General features: G+C 39.4%; 1 protein-coding gene and 1 pseudogene across 5 annotated transcripts in view; one reads left to right on the forward strand and one right to left on the reverse strand.

Annotated features, from left to right (window-relative positions):
• Lepr (leptin receptor) overlaps positions 1 to 11,587 on the forward strand; it is a 183,467-nt gene extending 171,880 nt beyond the window's left edge. For 2 of the 5 annotated variants that reach the window (XM_039109265.2, XM_039109264.2), the window contains exon 19: positions 8,694 to 11,587. In XM_039109265.2, coding sequence (XP_038965193.1) covers positions 8,694 to 9,515 — 822 coding nt within the window. In that variant the 3' untranslated portion in view covers positions 9,516 to 11,587. Of the gene's footprint in view, positions 1 to 6,344; positions 7,926 to 8,693 lie in introns of those variants that run through there. The other 3 variants (XM_039109267.2, XM_063287158.1, NM_012596.2) reach the window with 2 other exon arrangements.
• Positions 11,588 to 14,924: 3,337 nt separating this feature from the next.
• Positions 14,925 to 17,647, reverse strand: Oog3-ps1 (oogenesin 3, pseudogene 1; annotated as a pseudogene).
• Between the last annotated feature and the right edge of the window lie 6,406 nt (positions 17,648 to 24,053).

The raw sequence follows: 24,053 nt of genomic DNA on the forward strand, positions 1-24,053 counted from the left end.
TAATCTTTGCCTCTCCCTTCCCTGCCAAGGGTATTCTTTTTCCTCATTTAAAGAAGGAGTGAAGCATTCACATTTTGATCATCCGTCTTGAGTTTCCTTTGTTCTAGGGATCTAGGGTAATTCAAGCATTTGGGCTAATAGCCACTTATCAATGAGTGCATACCATGTATGTCTTTCTGTGAGTGGGTTAGCTCACTCAGGATGATATTTTCCAGTTCCAACCATTTGCCTACAAATTTCATAAACTCGTTGTTTTTGATAGCTGAGTAATATTCCATTGTGTAGATGTACCACATTTTCTGTATCCATTCCTCTGTTGAAGGGCATCTGGGTTCTTTCCAGTTTCTGGCTATTATAAATAAGGCTGCGATGAACATAGTGGAGCACGTGTCTCTTTTATATGTTGAGGCATCTTTTGGGTATATGCCCACGAGAGGTATGGCTGGATCCTCAGGCAGTTCAATGTCCAATTTTCTGAGGAACCTCCAGACTGATTTCCAGAATGGTTTTACCAGTCTGCAATCCCACCAACAATGGAGGAGTGTTCCTCTTTCTCCACATCCTCGCCAGCATCTGCTGTCACCTGAGTTTTTGATCTTAGCCATTCTCACTGGTGTGAGGTGAAATCTCAGGGTTGTTTTGATTTGCATTTCCCTTATGACTAAAGATGTTGAACATTTCTTTAGGTGTTTCTCAGCCATTTGGCATTCCTCAGCTGTGAATTCTTTGTTAGCTCTGAACCCCATTTTTTAATAGGGTTATTTGTTTCCCTGCGGTCTAACTTCTTGAGTTCTTTGTATATTTTGGATATAAGGCCTCTATCTGTTATAGGATTGGTAAAGATCTTTTCCCAATCTGTTGGTTGTCGTTTTGTCCTAACCACAGTGTCCTTTGCCTTACAGAAGCTTTGCAGTTTTATGAGATCCCATTTGTCGATTCTTGATCTTAGAGCATAAGCCATTGGTGTTTTGTTCAGGAAATTTTTTCCAGTGCCCATGTGTTCCAGATGCTTCCCTAGTTTTTCTTCTATTAGTTTGAGTGTGTCTGGTTTGATGTGGAGGTCCTTGATCCACTTGGACTTAAGCTTTGTACAGGGTGATAAGCATGGATCGATCTGCATTCTTCTGCATGTTGCCCTCCAGTTGAACCAGCACCATTTGCTGAAAATGCTATCTTTTTTCCATTGGATGGTTTTGGCTCCTTTGTCAAAAATCAAGTGACCATAGGTGTGTGGGTTCATTTCTGGGTCTTCAATTCTATTCCATTGGTCTATCTGTCTGTCTCCGTACCAATACCATGCAGTTTTTAATCACTATTGCTCTGTAATACTGCTTGAGTTCAGGGATAGTGATTCCCCCTGAAGTCCTCTTATTGTTGAGGATAGCTTTAGCTATCCTGGGTTTTTTGTTATTCCAGATGAATTTGCAAATTGTTCTGTCTAACTCTTTGAAGAATTGGATTGGTATTTTGATGGGGATTGCATTGAATCTGTAGATTGCTTTTGGTAAAATGGCCATTTTTACTATATTAATCCTGCCAATCCATGAGCATGGGAGATCTTTCCATCTTCTGAGGTCTTCTTCAATTTCTTTCCTCAGTGTCTTGAAGTTCTTATTGTACAGATCTTTTACTTGCTTGGTTAAAGTCACACCGAGGTACTTTATATTATTTGGGTCTATTATAAAGGGTGTCGTTTCCCTAATTTCTTTCTCGGCTTGTTTCTCTTTTGTATAGAGGAAGGCAACTGATTTATTTGAGTTAATTTTATACCCAGCCACTTTGCTGAAGTTGTTTATCAGCTTTAGTAGTTCTCTGGTGGAACTTTTGGGATCACTTAAATATACTATCATGTCGTCTGCAAATAGTGATATTTTGACCTCTTCTTTTCCGATCTGTATCCCCTTGATCTCCTTTTGTTGTCTGATTGCTCTGGCTAGAACTTCAAGAACTATATTGAATAAGTAGGGAGAGAGTGGGCAGCCTTGTCTAGTCCCTGATTTTAGTGGGATTGCTTCAAGTTTCTCTCCATTTAGTTTAATGTTAGCAACTGGTTTGCTGTATATGGCTTTTACTATGTTTAGGTATGGGCCTTGAATTCCTATTCTTTCCAGGACTTTTATCATGAAGGGGTGTTGAATTTTGTCAAATGCTTTCTCAGCATCTAATGAAATGATCATGTGGTTCTGTTCTTTCAGTTTGTTTATATGATGGATCACGTTGATGGTTTTCCTTATATTAAACCATCCCTGCATGCCTGGGATGAAGCCTACTTGATCATGGTGGATGATTGTTTTGATGTGCTCTTGAATTCGGTTTGCCAGAATTTTATTGAGTATTTTTGCGTCGATATTCATAAGGGAAATTGGTCTGAAGTTCTCTTTCTTTGTTGGGTCTTTGTGTGGTTTAGGTATAAGAGTAATTGTGGCTTCATAGAAGGAATCCCAGAAGTTCTTTTATTGTTGTGTATAGTTTTCCCTATCCTGGGTTTTTTGTTATTACAAATGAATTTTAACATTGTTCTTTCTAACTCTATGAGGAATTGAGATGGAAGTTTGATCATGATTGCATTGAATCTGTAGATTGCTTTTTGCAAAATGGCCATATTTATTATATTAATATTGCCAATCCATGAGCATGGGAGGCCTTTCCATCTTCTGAGATCTTCAATTTCTTTCTTCAGAAACTTGAAGTTCTTGTCATCCAGATCTTTCATTTGCTTGGTTAGAGTCACACTGACAGATTTTATGTTTTTGTGACCATTGTGTATGGTGCCATTTCCCTAATTCTTTCTCAGCCTTTTTATCCTTTGATTAGAGGAAGTGTACTAATTGGTTTGAATTAATTTTATACCTAGTCACTTTGAAGAAGTTGCTTATCAGATTTAAAAGTTCTCTGGTGGAACTTTTGGGATCACTTTAATATACTGTTATATTATCTGCAAATAGTGATATTTTGACTTCTTCCTCTTCAGTATTTATTCGTTTGACATACTTTTGTGGTCTAATTGCTCTGCCTAGGACTTTGAGGAAACTATTGAACAAGTAGGGAGAGAGTGGGCAGCCTTGTCTAGTCCCTGATTTTAGTTGGATTGATTCGAGTTTCTCTCTATTTCTTTTGACATTCATGTTGAATTATGTTAAATGCTTTCTCAGCATCTAATTGGATAGTGATGTGGTTTTTTCTTTGAGGTTATTTATATAGTGGATTATGTTGATTGATTTCCATATATTGAACCATCCCTGCATCCCTGGGCCTGGCATGAAGCCTACTTGATCATGAGGGATGATCGTTTTGAGGTATTCTTGAATTTGGTTTGGGAGAATATTATTGAGTATTTTTGTGTCAATATTAATAAAGGAAATTGGTCTGAAGTTCTTTCTTTGTTCAGTCTTTGTGTGATTTACGTATAAGCATCATTTGTGGCTTCATCGAAGGAATTGGGTAGCGCTCCTTCTGTTTCTATTTTGTGGAATAGTTTGGATAGTATTGGTATGAGGTCTTCTATGAAGGTCTGATAGTATTCTTCACTAAACCCTTCCTGTTCTGGGCTTCTTTCAGTTGGGAGACTTTTAATAACTGCTTCTAGTTCTTTAGGAGTTATGATACTGTTTAGATGGTTTATCTGATCCTGCTTTAACTTTGGTACCTTGTATCCCTCTAGAAAATTGTTTATTTCATTGTTATATTCACTTTGCTTGAATATAGGCTTTTGTAGTAGGATCTAATGATTTTTTGAATTTCCTCAAATTCTGTAGTTATGTCTCCCTTTTCATTTCTGATTTTGTTAATTTGGATACAATCGTTGTGCCCTCTAGTTAGTCTGGCCAAGGGTTCATCTATCTTGTTGATTTTCTCAAAGAATCAGCTCCTGGTGTTGTTGATTCTTTGTATAGTTCTTTTTGTTTCTACTTGGTTGATTTTAGCCCTGAGTTTGATTATTTTCTGCCATCTACTCCTCTTGGGTGTATTTGCTTCTTCTTGTTCTAGAGCTTTTAGGTATTGTGTAGAGATGCTAATGTATGTTTTCTCCTGTTTGTTTTTGGAGGCACTCAGAGCTATGACTTTTCCTCTTAGCACTGTTTTCATTGTGCCCCATAAGTTTGGCCATGTTTGCCTTCATTTTCATTAAAATCCTGAAAGGTCTTTCATTTCTTTATTTCTTCCTTGTCCAAATTATCATTGAGTAGTGTGTTGTTCAACTTCCATGTGTATGTGGGCTTTCTGTTGTTTTTGTTGTTATTGAAGACCAGCCTTATTCCATGATGATCTGATAGGATGCATGGGCTTGTTTCAATCTTCTTGTATCTTTTGAGGCCTTTTTGTGACTAATTATATGGTCACTTTTGGAGAAGGTACCATGAGGTACTGAGAAGAAAGTATATTCTTTTGTTTTAGATTAATTATTCTATAAAAATCTATTAAATCCATTTGGTTCCACTATAAAAATCTATTAAATCCACTTTTAGGGCTGGATTTGTAGAAAGATATTGTGTAAATTTGGTTGTGTCATGAAATATCTTGTTTTCTCCATCTATATTAATTGCAAGTTTTGCTTGATTTAATAGCCTCAGCTGGCATTTGTGTTTTTTTAGGTTGTATATGACATCTATTTAGGATCTTCTGGCTTTCATAGTCTCTGGTGAGAAGTCTGGTGTAATTCTGATAGGTCTGCCTTTATATGTTACTTGACCTTTTCCCCTTACTTCCTTTAATATACTTTCTTTGTTTTCCATATTTGGTGTTTTGACTATTATGTGATGGGAGGAATTTCTTTTCTAGTCCAATCTATTTGGAGGTCTGCAGGCCTCTTGTATGTTTATGGGCACCTCTTTCTTTAGGTTAGTGAAGTTTTGTTCTATAATTTTGTTGAAGATATTTACTGGCCCTTTAAGGTGGAAGTCTTTGCTCTCTTCTTTATCTATTATCCTTAGGTTTAATCTTCTTATTGTGTCCTGGATTTCCTGGATGTTTTGGGTTGGGAAGTTTTTGTGTTTTACATTATCTTTGACAGTTGTGTCAATGGTTTCTATGATATCTTCTGCCCCTGAGATTCTCTCTTCTATCTCTTATAGTCTGTTGGTGATGCTTGTGTCTATGGCTCCTGATCTCTTTCCTAGGTTTTCTCTCTCCAGGTTTGTCACAGTTTGTGATTTCTTTTTTTTGTTAGTATTTCCATTTTTAAATCCTGGATGGTTTTGTTCTATTTCTTCACCTGTTAGATTTTCTTTTCCTGTAATTCCTTTAAGCATTTTTGTGGATCTTGCAACAGAGAGCTGCTCCTTCAGGGGAGTTGCTTGGAGTAAATGAGCTTGTCTTCCCTCTGGTCTCAGGTGTGTCAGGTCTCCTGGTGACTGGTTTTCAGCCCCGGTTGCAGGCAGAAACAGAAAGAGTCCTGCCAATGACTGCTGTAAGGTTCCTGTGCCCAGAGGGCCCAGAGGACACTAGGCAGGTTTTTCTTGGGCCAGAAATATGAGTAGAAGTAGTTGTCTCCTCTGAGCTCTCAGGTGTGTTCACACCTCTGAGAGTATAGCTCTTTCTCCCTTGGGAATTGCATACAGAGAGCTGTGGGACTGGTTCAGCTCTGGGTATAGGCAGAACCGGAAGGTTCCTGCCCCTGACTGTTCTTAGGTTCCTGTATCCAGAGGGCACTAGGCAGGTTCCTCTTGGGTCAGGAATGTGAGCAGAAGTGGATGTCTCCCCTGAGCTCTCAGGATTGTCTGCACTTCTGAGAGTCCAGGTCTCTCCCCCAAAGGGCTTTGGGTTGTCACTTTAATTTCTTAAAAATCACTGTTCTAGCCAGGTGGTGTTGATGCACACATTTAATACCAGCACTTGGGAGGCATAGGCTGTTGATCTCCTTTGGACTACAGAGTGAGTTACAGGACAACCAGGGGTACACAGACAAATCTATCTCAAAAAACCAATAGTAATAGTAATGATGATGATGATGGTGATGATGATGATAAAAAAATCACTGTCTAAGGTCACTGTGTTGTTTTTTTTACAAAGTCTATTTTCTTTCAGTTTTTCTTCCTGTCTCAATCCTTACTTTTTGCTATCCTGTCAAACTCTTCAGTGTGCATGTTGATTTTACCTCACCTCTTATTCATTGCACCCTTGTACTTGTACCTATTCTGCCAATGCTACTATGGTCTTCCTTGCTGGAGTAATTAAGCTGTCCTTAAAGTATGTATGACATCCAGTAAAGTGAGAGTAGTCCCTCCAGACACTGTCCCTCAAGCCTGCAACCACGAAAAACAAGGTGTTGGAGATCATTTGTCTTTAGCCTTCTAAACAAGGTTTTTATTTTTGCTTTCTTATTTTGTTCTATTTTATTTAAACAGAGAGCGGACACTCTTTGAAGTATCTCATGACCACTACAGATGAATCCAATCTACCAACCTTCCAACAGTCCATAGAATATTAGAAGATGTTTACATTTTGAAGGAAGGAAGCAAACCTAAACTATGGTTTGAATGACTAAGAAATGACATTTGATGAGCTTAATAGAGAAGTGTATCTTTGTGGTCACAATGTAGGTTTGATGTAGTTCAGTTGGGGCATATGCTTGATTTTCAGGGATTCTAAAGTTAATATTCATGTACTCTACTTTCTATTTTTATTAAGTCATAAAATAATAATGATATGACTCTTGCTTTCAGAACCTATTTTATTAAAGATCACTATAGATCACAGGGCAGTGGTAGCTATTAGGATAACCCTACACACTCAGGTCAGATTGCTTAGAGTCAAAAAGGGTACCAACCTACATAAATCTATTTTATTTCCACTGTCACAGCCAAGACTTCTGGCAAATAGGGAAATATGCAGGGAAGGGAGACTTTCTGGAGTTTTACAAATACTCCATGGTGAGGATGGGGTTTTTCTCCCTGAAAAACAGATAAATTGCCATGTCTGTATGATGGTAATATAGCATAGACTTTATTGCTTACATTCAAAATAAACCAAACTGACCGACACAAGTAACATTAAAATGTTTAAGACATGTGAGTCACTTAAAGGTGTTCAATATTTTTATTTGGATGTCTAAATTTTTAAAATTTAGACACCACAAAGGCAGTATCCCTTTTTCTTCTTCATTTGCTATTAACAGATATCATTATAATATAAAATCCAACTGCGAAATTGTTTTCATTTTTTCACCAATAGAGGGAACCAAAATTTGATGAAGTAAACTTTGTAGAAGTTTCCTGACCACTGATCAGATATAGTTCAGACATAGTGGTTATAAAAAAGAAAAACATTGCTTAGTGAAACCTTCCCCATGAATCTGTTTAGGATGGCAATGACTTATTTCACAACTAATTACTCATTAAGAAGCTTTGGGAACCATAGAGTATATGAAACAGATCATTTCAGATAGAGGCATGAACTCAACTGCGTGCTCTGTATTGCTTTGATTTTTCCATATTGAAGAATGAAGACAATAAGTCGATCAGATGCTGAACTCAGTTAAATTTTTGGAACCCTATGAAGATATCTAAGTAATAGAAGCATTAAGGAACAAAATGTTTGAATAAAATCACAAAGGTTCTGAGAGACACAAGATGGGAGTAGGATCAATTTACTCATCATATACTTGTATTTATCCTTCAGTATTTTAGCACTTACATAGGGCTATGCAATTATTACTGTATTTAGTGTTTAGTATACTTAATTCTATTAGCTTAAAACACTGTAACATGGAAAGGCCAAGTTACATGTACAACCTCTGAATTGAACACATTTTCTATTAGTTGTGTTAACTATTAAATGTGATATATCTGTAGTAGCTTTCATTTTGCATCTTGACATGTTTGCATTGTTTGTACTGAGTTTTATGTACATGAAGTTCTGATTTTTAGCTGCTTAGCAGGAATTCATTGTTATGTAACCCTTGTTCTTATAAAACACCATATTGTACATTTGTCTTGTGTGCTTGTCTTCATTCCATGTGTTCCATAGGCTATATCTTTACATGAAGTTATGTATAGAGAATAACAGTTTCAAGTTTGTTGATGTCTCTTTCGCTCTCGTTACCTTCAGCCAGTGGGTACCCTCAGTTGTTATTTTCAGACAGCCTCCAGCAGATTCTCACTGTGACCTGATATGTTAAGTCAGTCACAGTTGCTTTACCTTTCCAAGTTATGAGCTACAAAGTAGATGTTGCTACCATCTTTGAAAGACTTGTTTTGCTCGTTCTCCTGTATTACATGTTCTTGTTTTCATTTGAGTTTTTTGGCTTGGTTTGGTTTGTTTGATTGATTTTTGTTTTTGCTTATTTTTTTATCCATTAAGATTAACTTTTCATTTTGTGCTAATATAATTTACTATAGAATGGGATGATTTTTCAGAAGAGAGTATTTTCCAGCCACAGTAACCAGTGTCTCCCAAGAACTAAGCATTGGCAGGCATGGCTCACTTAATATATCCCATGACCATGATCAAGCATCAAATTAATTTTTACCCATGAAGAGAGGACCATGTGTTTGTGTTCATTGCATTTGAAGAACTGAAGCCTGAGAGTTTTTCTTGTTGGATTTTGAAAAACTGAGGCTGTCTCTCCGGTCGCCAACTGTGTCATTTGTGGCTGACTGATGTACCTTGCTTTGAACCTTACACACGTGCCTTTCTGCAAATGTGACTGAATGAAGATTTGACATACTGAGCGTTCAATGTATCTTTTCTTTTAGCCTGAAACATTTGAGCATCTTTTTACCAAGCATGCAGAATCAGTGATATTTGGTCCTCTTCTTCTGGAGCCTGAACCAGTTTCAGAAGAAATCAGTGTCGATACAGCTTGGAAAAATAAAGATGAGATGGTACCAGCAGCTATGGTCTCACTTCTTTTGACCACTCCAGATTCCACAAGGGGTTCTATTTGTATCAGTGACCAGTGTAACAGTGCTAACTTCTCTGGGGCTCAGAGCACCCAGGGAACCTGTGAGGATGAGTGTCAGAGTCAACCCTCAGTTAAATATGCAACGCTGGTCAGCAACGTGAAACCAGTGGAAACTGATGAAGAGCAAGGGGCTATACATAGTTCTGTCAGCCAGTGCATCGCCAGGAAACATTCCCCGCTGAGACAGTCTTTTTCTAGCAGCTCCTGGGAGATAGAGGCCCAGGCATTTTTCCTTTTATCAGATCATCCACCCAATGTGATTTCACCACAACTTTCATTCTCAGGGTTGGATGAGCTTTTGGAACTGGAGGGAAATTTTCCTGAAGAAAATCACGGGGAAAAATCTGTGTATTATCTAGGAGTCTCCTCAGGAAACAAAAGAGAGAATGATATGCTTTTGACTGATGAGGCAGGGGTATTGTGCCCATTCCCAGCTCACTGTCTGTTCAGTGACATCAGAATCCTCCAGGAGAGTTGTTCACACTTTGTAGAAAATAATTTGAATTTAGGGACCTCTGGTAAGAACTTTGTACCTTACATGCCCCAGTTTCAATCCTGTTCCACTCACAGTCATAAGATAATAGAAAATAAGATGTGTGACTTAACTGTGTAATCTTGTCCAAAAACTTCCAGGTTCCATTCCAGTAGAGTGTGTCATGTATAATATGTTCTTTTATTGTTGTGGATGTGGGAGAAAACTACCAGAGTCTAGTTTGAAAATTATTGTTTCTGAATTAAGTGTGCCTATCTTCTTTCAGTAATTTGGACAAAGCATTTGAGGAATTCTTCATGAATCTAGTGATGTAGATCCACTCCTATTGAACACACTCCCAAGATATTTTTGCAGAGAGGGTCTTCTGATTCTAGCTAAAAATAATTTCAGGAACTATAGTCTATCTAAACATCTGACCTCTGAGGAAAGAACAAATTTCAACATTATATTGGCAGCTGAAAAAAAGGCTTCAAATTAACATCTCTGAGACATAGTTGTTTCAGGGGTGTATTTGTTTTACCTTGAATTGTCTTGTGTTGTGCAAATTCACTTGTGCAGTGCACAGCTAAACTGAATAGGTATCCTTGTATGTTTTGGAAATATGTGACATGTTTGTAGTTTGTGCCTTCTGACCATGCTATTTGAAATATCACTTTATTATTGGCTTTTTTATTTACATTTCAAATGTTATCCCCTTTATCACTCCATTAAATGTTGAATTTAAGGGGAGAATTGAACTTAGGTCAAGAAGTACTCTTTTGAAGAGGAATAGGTTAACTAATCCTTTTACAGTTTTATCACCAGCACTTTGCAGTATGAACAGCTCCAAGACTTGTCAGGCTTTACCTCTCTATTACACTGAAGTGATGACTTCCGGACAGATTGACACATGTTACTCCTTACTATTCAAGAATCATCATCACTCCCAATCTACAGTGGGATTCACAACCACTGTACTTCACAACTTGTGTACATTAACTTGATTACAGCAATAATTGCACAAGGTACATGCTATATATTCTCACTGTATTATTGATATTATGAATGAGGCGATTACATCATTTGCCCAAAAGTTCCAGATTTAGTGGTTGATGGAAGCAGAATTCAGATTTAACTCACATCTTTTTAATGGTTCTATCAAATTTTAATCTAAATATTACATCGCCATCCTTAAAAACAAACCAACTGATGCTATCAAAGAAGACCTAATACAAGGAAGCACAGTGATACATGAATGATTGGGACCTGGTGTTGGACTTCAAAATGAGTTTGGGGATGTATTATTCATTTCAGTGTTTGATATGGCAAGCTGATTCAATGACAGCCTGAAAAATAAGAAATTCAAAACTCCCTTATACTCAGAAGTTCAATGGCTAGAAGAATTCCAATAATATCAGAATCATCAATGTGAGTACATCAGTGCTGAAACCTATGCTTATGTATTGCCAAGCATCATCAGCATTCTTACTAACCTGACACTGGCTTGCTGATTTTACCATTAACCTAAGTAAATCCTGCCATTGGCTCTCTAGTCCAATTTTAGCTTTATGGATGAAGTGTTCTATGTGATGAGAGAGATCCCTGACACTAGTCAGATTTGTTTTCAGACTTCATGTTCATTTGATGTTCAGAAGTCAGCAAAGCTCTCATATGTCCTGAGTCAGTAAGATGTCTCACGGTCCCCACACAAGCTGACACCTGCTTTGTCATGAGAAGGCAGTGGGCTGAAGACCACTAGTTGGTGTTCTACTTTAAGATATGTTTTTGTTTCTGTTGGTATTCACTAACAAATTATTACATGTTGAAGTTGACCTATCACATTTAATATTTGCTTATTGGGTAGAGTATCAATTGAAGTCTGTAAATCTCTCAGTATAGGAGAGATGGAAAATTTGAAATTGCCCCAGTCCGTGTGTAATTGGGGATTAACCTTTAGCATGTCAACTGTATAAGCATTGGCTTGGGCTTTGGGGCCCAGAACAATGGGCAAGACAAACCAATGGCTATTTTAGTCAGTTCATGGGTACATCTAGTATGGGAGCTACAGTGAATTCACAGGACAAGAGTTATTGTTATGCTGCAGGTTTGAGCTAGAGTAATCTAGAGACAGCATATTGGTCTGAGCTCAATGATACTGTGCACATGTTTGGTTCTATTTAAAAAAAAAACAAATCAAAAAAAAAAAAACAAAACCAAAAGTTACATCACAAACAGACATCTTTCACCAAGTTCAGAACAGGGACTGAATTATAGAATTTGGCCAATGAATACCCACAGGATAAGACTGTATTTCTTGCCAGTGAGCTTTATATCTGATTTTCCATTTGGAAACTATATTTCAGTATTACTACACTTTAGTTACTGTGTCCTTTTGAAAACTGTTTTTCACTAAATCAAGTTTTTTTTTCTTTCTTTTTTCTATTTTTCGGAGCTGGGGACCGAACCCAGGGCCTTGCGTTTGCTAGGCAAGGGCTCTACCACTGAGCTAAATCCCCAACCCCCTAAATCAAGTTTTTAAAAATGTATGGGGTGTGTATGATGTTTGATATTCCAGAATAATCTTACATTTCTTCCCAAGGGTTCTATAAAGTTTCCAGAGATCTAGGAGTTCAACATAAATTTTAGAGTTTTGTTTTATTAAAGCTTTTGAATTTTATTTTTGTGTTATCAGTGTTTGGGTGTGGGTTCAAGCCTCACACACGTCTGGAAAGAATTCTAACACATTGAGATACAACTTCCAACCTTGGCCTCTTAGAGATTTTCAATGAATATGGAATTTTGCATATGTCTGTCTTCTAAAGGCCTTAAGTTGAAAAGCAACAAGTGTCTTTAAATTAAAATTTTACAGAAAGAGAACCCATAATTTGAGTTATTGCTTCACCTTATAACAACCAGACAATAAATTGTGTGTTAGGAGTGGCAAGATTTTGTTTATAGATTAAATGTACACTCCCAAGAGCAAAGACGCACAGCAAGTCACTCTGCATCTCTCGGGGAGCCATGCTCCTATTGCAGCCTTATGTTCCATTTCCAGATGTTCTGCATTTGACAAGAGATTTCCCTTTCTCCCTAAAATGAGTGCCAGACACTATATAGATTGAGTCAAGTTCCCAAGCCAGTGGAAGAGCCTGGGCTTAGTGTCAGAATTTCCACTCAGTCTTGCGACTCTTTTTATCCTTTTCCTGTAAAACTAATCTTTTTCTTTCTAACATCAAAAATATGTTCACATTCCTTCAGTAATGAGGATATTAGATACCCAGAGCGGCAGGAAAACACATTTTTGACTGGGAGAATTGTGAGGTGTACACCCGGAAGTATTGGTAGTCTACTGATGAGTCAAGACCTACTATAGCTACAATTCTATGTCACCACCAGCGAGTGTTAACAAACCTCTAATTCCCAGTGACTTTCAGAAGAAATGTAATCTTTCTTCATCTTCCAGGACTCATCTTGACAATTATTTTAGTGAGCACTCAGAAGTAATTCCTGAATAAAGCTATTCTCAAAGTTGAAAGCACAAAATTAAAATGGCCTACTGTACTGTGATTAAGCTGAGACCGCATGTGGGATAGCTCCCAATTGTAGCTAGAAAGCATGTGGAGAGCCATCAGTAAGTTTACTCTCTAGAGCCTCTAGTTTGGAAGAGTAAAGTGCTTCTGCAGTTGTCAATGTGGAGGGAGCAACTTAACATACAACTGTTTTACCACTGATACAATGTGACCTGCCTTTGTATGAGCAGCCTGAAGTGAATTCCATGGACGAGCATTTATAAGGAATGAATTATTTTTATACAAAATTCATCAATATTTATTTTGGAAAGCTGCTTTTGAAAATGTCTATTTTTCAAAATTTGCTGAGCTTAAGATGCATGACATTAAATTTAATGTTATAAAAATCACTGTGTGTTTGTTGTAAATAAAACACTTTAATCAAACAACATGGACCTGATGATAAACTTGGAAGATGTTTAATTTAGTACTAAGATTCCTATGTTGTAAATACTTTACTTTTGAAACATGTATATAAGTACAGGGCAAGGAAATCTTTCTGTTTAATGATGATTTGTATCATAATAAATAAATAAAAGAGGTGTTTTTCCCTAGGGAAAACCTTATGATTGTCCAGTGCTGAACAGTATTTTCAAACTGTGAATATATATTTTAGATTTATTTATTTTAATGTAGGTGTATATTTCACTGGTGTGCACTTATATGTATCACATAGTGGGTCAGAAGCAAGCATAGAATCAGATGGATGTGGAGTTACAGAGAGATAGATGAATGAAAATTTTCAGGTTCATAGCAGACAAGAACCCTAAGTCCTTTAAAAGTATAGCAAAAACTCTAATCTGCTGGGTCATCGCTCTTGACCCTAAGATGCCCTGTTTGAAGTAGGGTACACACCTGAGGGAGAGGTACTCAGTAGTCTGGAAATAGAGGATGCATTTATTCTATAGGCTGGAATCATCTGGACAACACAACCTAAACACAGTGTGTGTGTGTGTGTGTGTGTGTGTGTGTGTGTGTGTGTGTGCTCATTCTCTGAGGTGCTGAGGCAGAGCTAAAAGGCTGAGGAAACAGTCTTGAACTGAAGCTGAACCCAGAAAGAATGAACCAAAAGATGTAGGAGGATGAATCTACTCCACAGGAAAACTAAGACAACTGTCTTAAAAACAGTCTTAAAAACAGTGTCTGGACATGAAGAATAGAAATCCCAGATGTGCCTGAGGCATGGGAAACCTGCTTACATTGTCTCTACATTTCTGTGAATGAATTGAGCAGTAGAGGGTTCAGCCTCTCAGGGATGGATACACAATATATTCTACTTGTGTTGAATGAGTTGTTTTGTGGGGCCACAATTTCATGGATAAAACTATGCAACACTTTGGAAGAGCAAGATGCCCCATGGTCACAGCAAGTCATATGATAGCCCACCTTTGAGCACTTATTGAGCTGTAAGTGCTAGCAGCTACCTCCCACCACAATTTCTATATGTTTTCACCTTCAGGGTCTTTTGTAGGAATGTTACTCTGCTCATAATCACATCCCATCCAAAGGAAGGTTCTGTATAGAGGGTTTATTTCAAGTGCCTTTCACAATTTGTTGGAAAATTCTGTGCACATAACCCACCAAGGAGTCAAACATTGAGAAATCAAGATTAGAAGGCAATGTCATAATTAACTTTAATGCATTTTGCTACGAACATGGCTTAGATGACAATTTTCTTGTACATACATTGTGAGGTTGTAAACAAAGAGTGAGGTCAATGATTCAGTAGCACACAAGAGGAGAACATTCAGTTAATAGTTTGGCCATATATTTAAAACATGGAGAAGCCACTGGTGACACTGTCCTGAAGGAGGCACATTTACAAATGCAATATTGTCTTTCTGATTCCATAAGACACCCAATGTTAATTATCCTTCATGTCAAATCACCCCTGTGGTCTCAATCCTCTAAATACCATTTTGATTCCAATGCATCTGAAGCCTTGAATTCTGGTATTCTGCGATGAATGTACTTGCTCAGATTTCATTTCCCGGCTTCCAGAATCAATCTTCCATTTTCTGTCAATATTGCCAAAGACTGGTCTTCATGTCATAGCCACAGTGCATCCAACACGGAGGGAAGGGGCCAGCAACAAATATGGTTCACTTGGGCTGCCTTTTGACCTTGAGTATATATCCACAAACTCAGGACACAGTTGGGAAAATCTCTCTACCACGACATAACCCAAGTGATCAGAGCACTCTAGACAGGCAGGCTACAGCTCTAAGGTCAACTTTCTGAGATTGGCTATACATGGCAGAAGGTCCTTAATTGCAAGCCTGGAGAAGTCATTGTCATAGAAATTGATGCTGGACAGCTGGGAGCACTGGCTCACGGCAGGCAAGAGGACTCTGGGCTCTGAATCCTTCATCCTGCAGTGCTCTAACTGCAGTGTTTGCAGCGTTTCAGATACATTCTCTAGGAGAATTTGGAGACTCTTGAAACTTGACTTGGAAAACACAACATCATTGAAGTGCAGGTGTTTCAGTTGAAAGAGACTCTCACATTCTGACATGTGTTTCAAATCTGACTTTGAGAGATGGCAGAAAGTAATAGACAAGGACTCCAAGGGGCTCTTCAGGCATCTATAGAAAAAAAACCAAGAAATTTTTTTGGGTCAGGGTGCTGGAGGACATTAGTAAGATTGACACTGACCCAGAGAAGCCAGACATGTAGAGTCAATCTATGCTTATGGTGAAGGTCCACCCTGAGGATACAGCATGTTTGTGTCTGCTCATAGTATTGTCTACTGATGCTTATTACTATCTGGTAAAATGGACTCAGCACAGAGATCTGAAACTCACCATCGACACTCTGTCAGAGAACTAGAGCTTGCCCATCATGTCAGGAGAACATAACTAGAAAGGATTATCACAGAAAGTTTCTGGCAACGTCTTAGCTAACGTCCTGCAGAGTTTATCCATGTCTCACTTATCTCCACGATCTGTATTCCCGATTTAATTTTGCACTCTTGACATTGATGACCCCCAGCCCAGTGTCTATCTCCTTAGTCCCTACTTGTGTTTTCCCTTTTAGAGAGGTTGATTGACTCCAAAAGAGGAAAACCTGGTACCTGTTCACATGTATCTTTGTAGAGAGCAGGTGTGGAGCCTCCCCATCTTAGGGCCCTCTTCTCTGTTTTTTTCCCTTCTATTAGCATTGCATGCATCCCAAGGAGGACCCATCTGAAGACACAATGGACATGCTTGCAAGACAGCTCACTCAATATTCCCTACCTCAGCTCAGACTGTACAAATCAAGTGGGAATTTATCCAAGTGAGCTCGATAGGACACAAACAATCCACAGTTTTATCCTGTAATGAGTCCATCCTTGTAACATCCCCTGTGACTGGCACACCTCAGGTGTCCCCTAATGCTCCATGTGAAGGGAAAGCTATGCTACCAGAGCATAAACAGCTCAGCATCCTTGCTTACCTGAAGAGCTCTTTCATGTTGTCATTGGCAAAGTGGGCACCATTCATGGAGAGATGCTGGAGATGTCTAAGTTGGGAGAACTGAGAAAAGAATTTGCCAGCACACTTCTTTACATCTGTCACTGTGTCCACAACATTATGTTTGAAGTCTATTTGATTTAGATCAAATTTGAGAAGATTTCTCATCTGGCCAAGGAAATGTGCAAAGAAATCCAGGAAGGACCAGACCTCCTGTGTGTGTATTTCCAATTCCTCAATATAGTTTTGCTGGACAATGTTCAAGACCTCCTTGATAATCTCCTGTGGTAAGGCAAAAATCGACATCTTCACACAGCATAGCTGCAAAACGTCTATTCTTTTCTGGGCCCACTGCAGCAAGCATTTCTGGTGTTTGTTCAGATAGAAGCAGAGGCTCAGATTAGTGACCACCTGCAAATGCTGCCTTGGTACACAAGTAGGAAGGCTCTTAGGAACTTGCTTCATGCTCCAAGAGTCTGCTGAGCAGTCTCCATATTCTCTTCCAGTGCATACATCCCAGAAATCCTGGTGCTCATCTCACAAGTCCAACACTTGAAGCTTCCCCCTGATGTGAGGGAAAAAGATAGTGTTTTATAATATAAAACTGCTTAGATCCCCCTTGTCTAAGGTCAGCTCCACCATAGCTCCTCTCCCCATGTAGGCAAGGCCACTGCATGAGCTGCATCTGGAGCTATGCCCTGCTTCCTCCATTCAGTCCCTTCCCTCTTGACCAGTCTCTTCCATATCTCGTCTCTGTAGGCTCCTCCTACTATGGCTACTTGTACTCTGAGCTGTCCTCCACCTATGACTGTCATTTACATCAGCTTCCATTCACCACAGACCCCCAAGAAGATGACATCATTAGCCTCTGTTCTGCTTGGACTCAGTTTTCATACCCTTGTGTGCATATGTTTCTTACAAGTAACCCAGGGATTCCTCCTTAGGACTCCTTGGGCCTGGCTTACCTGGAATGATCCTTCTGTGTCAGCAGTATGTTTATGCAATGCAGCACAGTTTTCATCATCTCCACAATGGCCGTTTTCAACAGTGGCCCCACAGTGAGGTAGGGAAGGGGCCAGGCCACCACGATTGCCTGCAAGAGCTTTGTGTTTTTGTGGTTGAAGGCCTCTATGAAGAGTGGTGTGAAGACCATAGTGGGCAGGTCTTCCAGATCAGAGATGTCTATGGCATCCTTCTTCAGCAGTGCCTTCACTTCCAGCTTCACGAGTGTGGGAGCATTGTAGCTGCTCATCCTGATAGATATTTATTCAGACAGAACCTGGTGAAGCATTTAGGAGACATAATTTCAGGCTAAGTTTTGGAAATTCCAATTTCTCACACATTCCCAGAACCAGAAGGCCAGCCCATTCTCTGGCAATAATGGAGAGCTCAGTCTAACAAATCATCCAATGTTGTGGTCTCCAAGCCAAACATTCATCACCAATTCTCTTGTAAGCACCCACTGAGGAAAATTATTAACCATTTTCCCATAGGATGTCAATCTCTCCTCCTCTTAATTGAGTGCCTATTCAGAAGGGTTATTCAGTAGCATACAATCTGACCAGAACTTTATTACAGGAAAAAGACACTCAACAAGGGTGCAGGCCCTTAACAGAATATATTGCTAATGTTACAGTTCCAGACCAGCCTTATTGTGTTTTCAACAGATTGATCTCTCTTGTGAAGGGCTAAGGAGAAACTCCTATGTGCTGCCTTTCTCTATGTGCTACTTACTTAACAATTTAGAAACCAGTGTGCAGAAACTGGACTATATTATATTTATTTAGCATGTGAGGTTAAAAGTCTGTTAATTCATGGCCACCTGACTATCCAATCAGACCATCTATGAAGTGCCAAACCAAATTAAACTGTGCAACTTTAACCAGAACTTTTAGAAATCTGTGCTACAGAATGAGATGACCTGCTCATGTGAGTCTTAGAGATGCCAAGTTTACATAGGCTATGGGAAGGAGAGTTTCCCATGACAATTTGAATTTCACATGCAGAAAGAGATGAGATAGTATATCTATCAGTACTAGCCTGTATTATGATATTTTGTGCCTAGGACATTAATTCAAGTTTTTCGGTGTGACTGCTGTATGATTTTTCTCATAAAATACATACCTGCATACATACATACACACACACACAATACATACATACATACATACATACATACATACATACACTTATCCATATTTGATACAATGTCTAGTCACCTGAACAATACTGAAATCAGAACATGCCTATAGCTTTGGTTCCTGGGTGAGCTGTAGCTTCAGGCACACAGGGCAAATAACTAGATCTTGTTGCTTCTGTGCTTGAAGCCTTCCCCAGCACAATCTGTAGGGTATAGTTAAGAGGAAATTCTAGTTCATATAATTGAAAAAGCATAATATATGAAAAATAATTTAAGAGACTGCAGAACCAGTAATTTATAAAGATGATCCTAAGTGAAATTCCAAACTAAGTCTGTAAAACTGGACAGAACCAGAAATATGGAAAGTTCCTTAACATCCTACTTGAACAATGAAGGTTCAGTGCATTTGGTTTTATGTGGAGGTCCTTGATCCACTTGAATTGAGCTTTCTACCAGGGAAAAATAGATTCATTTGCATTTTTCTATATGTAGACCACAAGTTAAGTCAGCGCCATTTGTTGAAAATGCTTTCCTTTTTTCCCAATGGATGATTTTAGCTTATTTGTCAAAAATGAAGTGAGTATGGATGTGTAGGTTCATTTTTGGGCCTTCACTTCTATTCCATTGATCTATCTTCCTGTCTTTGTATCAATACCATGCAGCTTTTAGAATTATTGCTCTATAATATAATTTGATGTAAAGGATTCTGATTCCCTTCAAAGTTCTTTGATTGTGAAGAGTAGTTTTTGACATACTAGGTTGTATGTTATTCCAAATGTATTTGAGAATTCCTCTTTCAAAATCTCTGAAGAATTAATTGAGTTTGAATTTTGATGGGGATTGCATTGAACCTGCAGATTGTTTTCAGCAAGAGGTCCATTTTACTATATTTATCCTGCCAATCAATGAGCATGGGTGATCTTTCCATATTCTGATTGCTTCTTTGATTTCTTCAGGGATTTGAAGTTCTTGTCATATAGATCTTTCATTTGCTTGATTAGAGTCATGCCAAGATACTTCATGTTATTAGTGACTATTGGGAAGAGTGTTGTTTCCCTAATTACTTTCTCTGTCCATTTATCCTTTGAGTAGAGGAAGGCTACTGATTTGTTAGAGTTAATTTTCTATCCAGATCCAACCACTTTTCCCAAGTTGTTTATCAGCTGTAGGAGCTCTCTGGTAGAATTTTTGGGGTCAGATACACTGAGTCTGATAGAAGAGAAAGTGGGGAATAGCCTCAAACACTAGGGCACAGGGAAACACTTCCTGAACAGAACACCAATGGCTTATGCTTTAAAGTCAACAATCCACAAATGGGAACTCATATAATTGAAACCTTCTGTAAGGCAAAGAACACTCTCTGTAGGACAGTATGTCAACCAACAGATTGGGAAACGATCTTTACCAAACCTACACCAGATAGAGGCTAATATCCAAAATATGCAATGAACTCAAGAAGTTAGACTTCTGAGAGCCAAATATCCCTATTAAAATATTGAATACAAAGCTCAACATAAAATTTTCAACTGAGGAATCTCCAGTGGCTGCGAAGCACTAAAGAAATGTTCAACATCCTTAGTAACCAGGGAAACACATATCAAAATGACCCTGAGATTTCACTTCACACCAATCAGAATGGCTAACATAAAAAATGGAGGAGACAGGAGATGCAAGTTGGGATGTAGAGAAAGGGGAACTTTCCTCCATTTCTGGTGGGAATGAAAGCTGGTAAAACTACTTTGGAAATCACCCTGAGAGTTTCTGAGAAAATAGGAAATATTTCCCAAGACCCAACTGTACCATTACTTGACATATACCAAACATGTTTCAACATATAGACAAGGACTCATGCTCCACTCTGTTCATAGCAGCCTTACTTATAATAGCCAGAAGTTGGAAACCACCCAGATGTTCCTCAGTAGAAGAATGGATACAGAAATTTTCATACATTTACACAAGAGAGTGCTACTCAGCTATTAAAACAATGACTTCAGGAAATTCTTAGCCAAATGTATAGAATTAGAAAATATCCTCCTGGGGAGAGAGACCTCACCACCTGGTCAGGTGGGCACTCCTGAGGCTGCAGAGCGGAGGAGACCACGAACAATGCCCACCCCTGCCCACATCCCTGGCCCAAGAGGCAACTGTATAAGGCCTCTGGGCTCCCGTAGGGGAGGGCCCAGGAGCGGCAGGACCCCTGCGCCTGAGACACCGCCGGAACCTGAAGGAAATAGACAAGATAAACAGTTCTTTGCACCCAAATCCCGTGGGAGGGAGAGCTAAACCTACAGAGAGGCAGACACGCCTGGGAAACCAGAATAGACTGCACTCTGCACACATCCAGACGCCAGAGGAAAACACCAAACGCCATCTGGAACCCTGTTGCACAGAGGCTCCCGGAAAGATCGGCACAGATCTTCCCGGTTGCTGACGCCGCAGAGAGGACTTAGGCAGTACCCCACGAGCAAACTTGAGCCTCGGAACCACAGGTAGGACCAACTTTTCCGCTGCAAGAAACCTGCCTGGTGAACTCAGGACACACAGAGGCAAAAGTCCTCTAGGACCTGGCACTTCCTGTGTTTACCGGAAGTCCCAAACCAGCGGATCCTGGACCGCAGCAGCTCTCTGCTCCCAAACCCCGTGGGAGAGAGACCTCACTGCCTGGTCAGGTGGGCACTCCCGAGGCTGCAGAGCGGAGGAGACCACCAACACTGCCCATCCCTGCCCACATCCCTGGCCCAAGAGGAAACTGTATAAGGCCTCTGGGTTCCCATAGGGGAGGGCCCAGGAGCGGCAAGACCCCTGCGCCTGAGACACCGCCGGAACCTGAAGGAAACAGACCGGATAAACAGTTCTCTGCACCCAAATCCCGTGGGAGGGAGAGCTAAACCTACAGAGAGGCAGACACGTCTGGGAAACCAGAAGAGACTGCACTCTGCACACACATCTTGGACGCCAGAGGAAAACACCAAACGCCATCTGGAACCTTAGTGCACGGAAGCTCCCGGAAAGGGCGGCACAGATCTTCCTGGTTGCTGCCGCCGCGGAGAGCTCCTGGGCAGCACCCCACGAGCAAACTTGAGCCTCGGGACAACAGGTAAGACCAACTTTTCTGCTACAAGTGGCCTGCCTGGTGAACTCAAGACACAGGCACACAGGAACAGCTGAAGACCTGTAGAGAGGAAAAACTACACGCCCCAAAGCAGAACACTCTGTCCCCATAACTGGCTGAAAGAAAACAGGAAAACAGGTCTACAGCACTCCTGACACACAGGCTTATAGGACAGTCTAGCCACTGTCAGAAATAGCAGAACAAAGTAACACTAGAGATAATCTGATGGCGAGAGGCAAGCGCAGGAACCCAAGCAACAGAAACCAAGACTACATGGCATCTTCGGAGCCCAATTCTCCCACCAAAATAAACATGGAATATCCAAACACACCAAAAAAGCAAGATCTAGTTTCAAAATCATATTTGATCATGATGCTGGAGGACTTCAAGAAAGACGTGAAGAACTCCCTTAGAGAACAAGTAGAAGCCTACAGAGAGGAATCGCAAAAATGCCTGAAAGAATTCCAGGAAAACATAAATAAACAAGTAGAAACCCATAGAGAGGAGACACAAAAATCCCTGAAAGAATTCCAGGAAAACACAATCAAACAGTTGAAGGAATTAAAAATGGAAATAGAAGCAATCAAGAAAGAACACATGGAAACAACCCTGGATATAGAAAATCAAAAGAAGAGACAAGGAGCTGTAGATACAAGCTTCACCAACAGAATACAAGAGATGGAAGAGAGAATCTCAGGAGGAGAAGATTCCATAGAAATCATTGACTCAACTGTCAAAGATAATGTAAAGCGGAAAAAGCTACTGGTCCAAAGCATACAGGAAATCCAGGACTCAATGAGAAGATCAAACCTAAGGATGATAGGTATAGAAGAGAGTGAACTCCCAGCTCAAAGGACCAGTAAATATCTTCAACAAAATCATAGAAGAAAACTTCCCTAACCTAAAAAAAGAGATACCCATAGGCATACAAGAAGCCTACAGAACTCCAAATAGATTGGACCAGAAAAGAAACACCTCCCGTCACATAATAGTCAAAACACCAAATGCACAAAATAAAGAAAGAATATTAAAAGTAGTAAGGGAAAAAGTCAAGTAACATATAAAGGCAGACCTATCAGAATCACACCAGACTTTTCGCCAGAAACTATGAAGGCCAGAAGATCCTGGACTGATGTCATACAGACCCTAAGAGAACACAAATGCCAGCCCAGGTTACTGTATCCTGCAAAATTCTCAATTAACATAGATGGAGAAAACAAGATATTCCATGACAAAACCAAATTTACACAATATCTTTCTACAAATCCAGCACTACAAAGGATAATAAATGGTAAAGCCCAACATAAGGAAGCAAGCTATACCCTAGAAGAAGCAAGAAACTAATCATCTTGGCAACAAAACAATGACAAGAAAAGCACACAAACATAACCTCACATCCAAATATGAATATAACAGGAAGCAATAATCACTATTCCTTAATATCTCTCAACATCAATGGCCTCAACTCCCCAATAAAAAGACATAGATTAACAAACTGGATATGCAACGAGGACCCTGCATTCTGCTGCCTACAGAAACACACCTCAGAGACAAAGACAGACACTACCTCAGAGTGAAAGGCTGGAAAACAACTTTCCAAGCAACTGGTCGGAAGAAGCAAGCTGGAGTAGCCATTCTAATATCAAATAAAATCAATTTTCAACTTAACGTCATCAAAAAAGATAAGGAAGGACACTTCATTTTCATCAAAGGAAAAATCCACCAAGATGAACTCTCAATCCTAAATATCTATGCCCCAAATACAAGGGCACCTACATACGTAAAAGAAACCTTACTAAAGCTCAAAACACACATTGCACCTCACAGAATAATAGTAGGAGATTTCAACACCCCACTCTCATCAATGGACAGATCATGGAAAGAGAAATTAAACAGAGACATAGACAGACTAAGAGAAGTCATGAGCCAAATGGACTTAACAGATATTTATAGAACATTCTATCCTAAAGCAAAAGGATATACCTTCTTCCTTCTCAGCTCCTCATACGACTTTCTCAAAAATTGACCATATAATTGGTCAAAAAACGGGCCTCAACAGGTACAGAAAGATAGAAATAATCCCATGCATGCTATCAGACCACCACGGCCTAAAACTGGTCTTCAATATCAATAAGGGAAGAATGCCCACATATACGTGGAAATTGAACAATGATCTACTCAATGATAACCTGGTCAAGGAAGAAAAAAGAAAGAAATTAAAGACTTTTTAGAATTTAATGAAAATGAAGGGACAACATACCCAAACTTATGGGACACAATGAAAGCTGTGCTAAGAGGTACACTCATAGCGCTGAGTGCCTGCAGAAAGAAACAGGAAAGAGCATATGTCAGCAGCTTGACAGCACACCTAAAAGCTCTAGAACAAAAAGAAGCAAATACACCCAG

Source organism: Rattus norvegicus, chromosome 5 (genome assembly GCF_036323735.1).
Source record: "Rattus norvegicus strain BN/NHsdMcwi chromosome 5, GRCr8, whole genome shotgun sequence".
Classification (NCBI taxonomy): domain Eukaryota; kingdom Metazoa; phylum Chordata; class Mammalia; order Rodentia; family Muridae; genus Rattus; species Rattus norvegicus.